This window comes from Oncorhynchus masou, chromosome 16, assembly GCF_036934945.1.
Source record: "Oncorhynchus masou masou isolate Uvic2021 chromosome 16, UVic_Omas_1.1, whole genome shotgun sequence".
NCBI lineage: Eukaryota > Metazoa > Chordata > Actinopteri > Salmoniformes > Salmonidae > Oncorhynchus > Oncorhynchus masou.
Window position 1 is genome coordinate 28350085 of NC_088227.1, and position 6000 is coordinate 28356084.

General features: G+C 47.5%; 1 protein-coding gene across 4 annotated transcripts in view; it reads right to left on the reverse strand.

The window, feature by feature from the left end:
• Nucleotides 1–6000, reverse strand: part of LOC135557788 (kelch-like protein 29) — a 416874-nt gene that overhangs the window by 43443 nt on the left and 367431 nt on the right. For all 4 annotated transcript variants that reach the window (XM_064991390.1, XM_064991391.1, XM_064991392.1 and 1 more), the window contains one exon: nucleotides 5331–5529. In XM_064991390.1, the coding sequence (XP_064847462.1) occupies nucleotides 5331–5529 (199 nt within the window). The remainder of the gene's footprint in view (nucleotides 1–5330; nucleotides 5530–6000) is intronic.

The following is a 6000-nucleotide window of genomic DNA, read 5'->3' on the forward strand; positions in this document are numbered from 1 at the left end:
TCATCAAGCTCACCTGGAGGTCTACTACAGTTCAAAGCAGCCACTGGCCGCTCCAACCAAACGCACCATATGGCTTCAAACTCATGACTGGAGCTCCAGGAGTCTAAACTGTGATAGAAGCCTGTGCTTGACCACTCCAGGCCTGCTGCTATACAGTTTGTGGGCTCTATTGCTGGTGCTGTGTCTGTTTCATCATTTCTTATGTAGATGCTGGGCTTGTGGCAGGTGAACATGATCAGTGCAAATGGTCAGAGGTAAGAGGCGGCTTAGGTGGGCGATCTTATACAGCAGAGTTTATATCAAGATTCTTTAGCAGGTGTATCAGACAGTTACGTGACCTGATGTGGTCGAGAGAGGAACACGGGGAGGAGATGGAGGTAGAGGAGGAAAATTAAGGGGAAAAAGATCAGGTGGAAGAAGAAGGGGAGGAGGAAAGGGGGATGAGGGAGAGTAGCTGGTGGTCTCCTGCTGTGACACCAGAGACAGCTGGCAGGGAGATAGGTCTACGGACACACACACACACACACACACACACGGCAAGAATGGTTTCATAGATGACATCACGCCGTTTCTCTTTCTTTTTTCCGCTTGAGACTTATCTTCCCAGCTCAGGTGGTGCTCCGTCTATACGTGCTCACATTTACCAGCTCAGGTGGTGCTCCGTCTATACGTGCTCACATTTACCAGCTCAGGTGGTGCTCCGTCTATACGTGCTCACATTTACCAGCTCAGGTGGTGCTCCGTCTATACGTGCTCACATTTACCAGCTCAGGTGGTGCTCCGTCTATACGTGCTCACATTTACCAGCTCAGGTGGTGCTCCGTCTATACGTGCTCACATTTACCAGCTCAGGTGGTGCTCCGTCTATACGTGCTCACATTTACCAGCTCAGGTGGTGCTCCGTCTATACGTGCTCACATTTACCAGCTCAGGTGGTGCTCCGTCTATACGTGCTCACATTTACCAGCTCCGGTGGTGCTCCGTCTATACGTGCTCACATTTACCAGCTCAGGTGGTGCTCCGTCTATACGTGCTCACATTTACCAGCTCAGGTGGTGCTCCGTCTATACGTGCTCACATTTACCAGCTCAGGTGGTGCTCCGTCTATACGTGCTCACATTTACCAGCTCAGGTGGTGCTCCGTCTATACGTGCTCACATTTACCAGCTCCGGTGGTGCTCCGTCTATACGTGCTCACATTTACCAGCTCCGGTGGTGCTCCGTCTATACGTGCTCACATTTACCAGCTCAGGTGGTGCTCCGTCTATACGTGCTCACATTTACCAGCTCAGGTGGTGCTCCGTCTATACGTGCTCACATTTACCAGCTCAGGTGGTGCTCCGTCTATACGTGCTCACATTTACCAGCTCAGGTGGTGCTCCGTCTATACGTGCTCACATTTACCAGCTCAGGTGGTGCTCCGTCTATACGTGCTCACATTTACCAGCTCCGGTGGTGCTCCGTCTATACGTGCTCACATTTACCAGCTCCGGTGGTGCTCCGTCTATACGTGCTCACATTTACCAGCTCAGGTGGTGCTCCGTCTATACGTGCTCACATTTACCAGCTCAGGTGGTGCTCCGTCTATACGTGCTCACATTTACCAGCTCAGGTGGTGCTCCGTCTATACGTGCTCACATTTACCAGCTCAGGTGGTGCTCCGTCTATACGTGCTCACATTTACCAGCTCAGGTGGTGCTCCGTCTATACGTGCTCACATTTACCAGCTCAGGTGGTGCTCCGTCTATACGTGCTCACATTTACCAGCTCAGGTGGTGCTCCGTCTATACGTGCTCACATTTACCAGCTCAGGTGGTGCTCCGTCTATACGTGCTCACATTTACCAGCTTAGGTGGTGCTCCGTCTATACGTGCTCACATTTACCAGCTCAGGTGGTGCTCCGTCTATACGTGCTCACATTTACCAGCTCAGGTGGTGCTCCGTCTATACGTGCTCACATTTACCAGCTCAGGTGGTGCTCCGTCTATACGTGCTCACATTTACCAGCTCAGGTGGTGCTCCGTCTATACGTGCTCACATTTACCAGCTCAGGTGGTGCTCCGTCTATACGTGCTCACATTTACCAGCTCAGGTGGTGCTCCGTCTATACGTGCTCACATTTACCAGCTCAGGTGGTGCTCCGTCTATACGTGCTCACATTTACCAGCTCAGGTGGTGCTCCGTCTATACGTGCTCACATTTACCAGCTCCGGTGGTGCTCCGTCTATACGTGCTCACATTTACCAGCTCAGGTGGTGCTCCGTCTATACGTGCTCACATTTACCAGCTCAGGTGGTGCTCCGTCTATACGTGCTCACATTTACCAGCTCAGGTGGTGCTCCGTCTATACGTGCTCACATTTACCAGCTCAGGTGGTGCTCCGTCTATACGTGCTCACATTTACCAGCTCAGGTGGTGCTCCGTCTATACGTGCTCACATTTACCAGCTTAGGTGGTGCTCCGTCTATACGTGCTCACATTTACCAGCTCAGGTGGTGCTCCGTCTATACGTGCTCACATTTACCAGCTCAGGTGGTGCTCCGTCTATACGTGCTCACATTTACCAGCTCAGGTGGTGCTCCGTCTATACGTGCTCACATTTACCAGCTCAGGTGGTGCTCCGTCTATACGTGCTCACATTTACCAGCTCAGGTGGTGCTCCGTCTATACGTGCTCACATTTACCAGCTCAGGTGGTGCTCCGTCTATACGTGCTCACATTTACCAGCTCAGGTGGTGCTCCGTCTATACGTGCTCACATTTACCAGCTCAGGTGGTGCTCCGTCTATACGTGCTCACATTTACCAGCTCCGGTGGTGCTCCGTCTATACGTGCTCACATTTACCAGCTCAGGTGGTGCTCCGTCTATACGTGCTCACATTTACCAGCTCAGGTGGTGCTCCGTCTATACGTGCTCACATTTACCAGCTCAGGTGGTGCTCCGTCTATACGTGCTCACATTTACCAGCTCAGGTGGTGCTCCGTCTATACGTGCTCACATTTACCAGCTCAGGTGGTGCTCCGTCTATACGTGCTCACATTTACCAGCTCAGGTGGTGCTCCGTCTATACATGCTCACATTTACACCAGCCTGTGCATAATCTCCACATTCCCTCAATTCTTAGACATTTTTCTTCCATTCCTTCTCTCCCTCCATATCTTTCCCCATCCACCATCAGTCCTGCGGCCCCTCCCTGGGTGAATGTTTTGGATTTTGCAAAGCTGATTCAAATCTTGATGGTGAGTTGGTTATTTGAATCAGCTATAAACCAAAAAACTAAATGTACTCCTCACCATTTGGAGTAAGTGACCTTTATCTCGAGGGCAGCATCTCCCAGCCTCCCTGTCCATCTGACCGGGCCCTGCTGTGCATCTCAGACCCAGTCAGACAGATGACCAGATGGCCAGTCCAACACCATACTCAATCACACACTAACCAGGGTCCAAGCCTGACCAGAACACTACATTCTGGGCTGTGTTCCAGAATGGCACTTAGTTCCTTAAATAGTGCACTACTTTCACCAGTACACGTGTGGACAAGGGAACCATTTGGGAGGCTTTCTTGGAGACTGTTCTGACCTCAGATGAGAGAGAGAGGGAGAGGTTTTTTTACAAAGTCAGACGAATAATACTTTTCATTGGCTAGTAGTTAACACCACTCTGCAATTAAACACGAACCATTAAACTACCACCATTTACTTTCCGTTTACCGATGAGTGTGTGCACACCTTGAGCAGAATGGAGAATGCAGGCTTGTAAACTGTCCACACCACAAAGTGACATTTGTTTAGCAATTACCTTAACTCCACCAAGCAGAAAATGTGTTATTCCTGGTGTCAGTGTTAAGCTCTAATAAGTTTCACGCAGGCACACACACACACCACACACACAGTAATTAGACAGCTCTTTATTGAGGAGGGACCAGAGAGACGTGGCAGAACGGCAGGAGAATCTAACAGTCAAAAGCAATTTACTTTTCGTCCGTCCAGGGCTACTTATTTCCATAAATATCTGATTTAATGATGTAAACAAATTGAATGGGAATGCCTGAATGGTTGGAAGTGAAGTGAATAGTTGGCTGGCTGGAATAAGAGAAATGTCTGGACAGCAGTTGGTGTTTAGAATGCCCTAATAGATGTTTATGTGGTGGGCCTACTGTAAAAGCACCCTGAGTTCCTCAGCCCAGAAACACTTATGGTAAACCATCCAAAGATTTCATAGTAACACGGTCTGTGCTTGGCTCACACACAACCCAAACTCTTTGTTTGATTTTGGGAAACCAATACATGCATATTTATGCGATCAAAGAATTTCATCTTGAGTAAAAATGTCCTTCTCTTCCCTCCAGCGCAAATATCAATTTTAGTTTATCTTTATTGCTCCTTCTCCATCACATGCATGTGACAGCTTGTGTGTGAAAGAGAGAGTCGCACGTAATTGAATCAGATTCACGTTGCTAATGGTTGCCGTTCAGACGGACTTACACATAGCAGGACATGAATACCCCGTCAACCTGATAGATGGTGAGAGACAGTACCACCATCAGTGCATATTCACAAGCATTATCTTGTCAGTGGAGGCTGGTTTAATGTTTTTATATACCAAATAGGGTTGGGATGTATACCTTATTTTAGCTAATGCTAATCGCTAGTTAACTAGCTAAATGTATATCAGTCAGAGCAAAAAAATGATTTTGGGTGGAAGTTAGATGGAACAAAACAATTAGAATAGAGAAATCCCATTGAAATCCTTTACAACATATGTGATGCCAAGCTTAAAGTCCTGAAGTACGAAGATTTATAGTAAAAGCATATTTAGAACTTTCGTAATTAAAAATCAAAATTCCATCAATAATGTGAAAAATATTGCGAAATTATATTTTAGCCATATCGCCCAGCCCTAATACCAAATCTGCCAGATATAGTTGTGGGGGGAGGCCAGAGGGAAGAGCTCATTTTGGAAGTGGACTGCTCTTTTGACTCCTACATGGAGCAGGCCTTTTCTAAAAGGTTTCTGAAATACAAGCCCTTCGTGTCATGCCTGAACAGCATTGGTTATCAGTGCAAACTTGTGATTGCTGATATTTGGACGTCTCGGCCATTTACATACCGACAGTATGTGGCCTTCAGACTGCAGACCTGCAGAGGACAAATGCAAAGCAGCTAGCAAGGTACTGCTCCATGTCAGCTGTCAAACGGCTGTATGGACAAGGTGCTTTTTGTAACCATATATCCATGACCTATGAAAAATTTGAATCCGTCGACTGCAATGCGATTTGTGGATTCAAATAAAGTATTTAAAGTGTGTGTGTGTGTGTTTGTGTACACCTACCTGCAGATAGCCGTGGTCGTGTCCTAGGAGTCTGCATCTCCTGTCTGGCGTGAGGTAACATGTGATACCTCTTGGCTTCGTTGACTAGGTCTCGACACACCTCCGACGTCTTTATTAAGTCCTCGTTATCCACAACGTTCAGCAGGTAAGACGGGTGAATGAAGGGAAGACGAACCACCGCTAACAACTCTGACACATGCTGCAGGAGAGAGAAGAGATGGGTGAGGTGCGGTGCGGGGAGATAAAGGGGTGAGGGATGGGAGAGGGGAAGGAGAGAGTCAACTGACTATTTAGAGAAGGGAGAAAATATTCTACAGCAGTGAAGCGATAGAACTCTTGGAAGCCTCAAGTAACTGTTAGATTAGCAACGAAAAAAACAAACCTAAATATGAGAGACTGTGCTACCAGCCACGGACTACTTTCATGTCCGTCTCCGGCAACACCACAATGGCAAATATGAACACACAAGACTCATTATAAACCACTGGTATTTAATGTGCAAAGAAAGAAAATGAGTCTGGGTAACTAGGCTGTAGCCCATGTAGTTTCTATATAACATGTTTTTAGCTGAGTACAGTGCTTAAGTGCAATGTGATGTGTGTGTGACAGAGGTGTATTCAATCATCTAAGTGACTCAGAGCGCAGCTAAGTGGTTATGGAACAGCTGTGA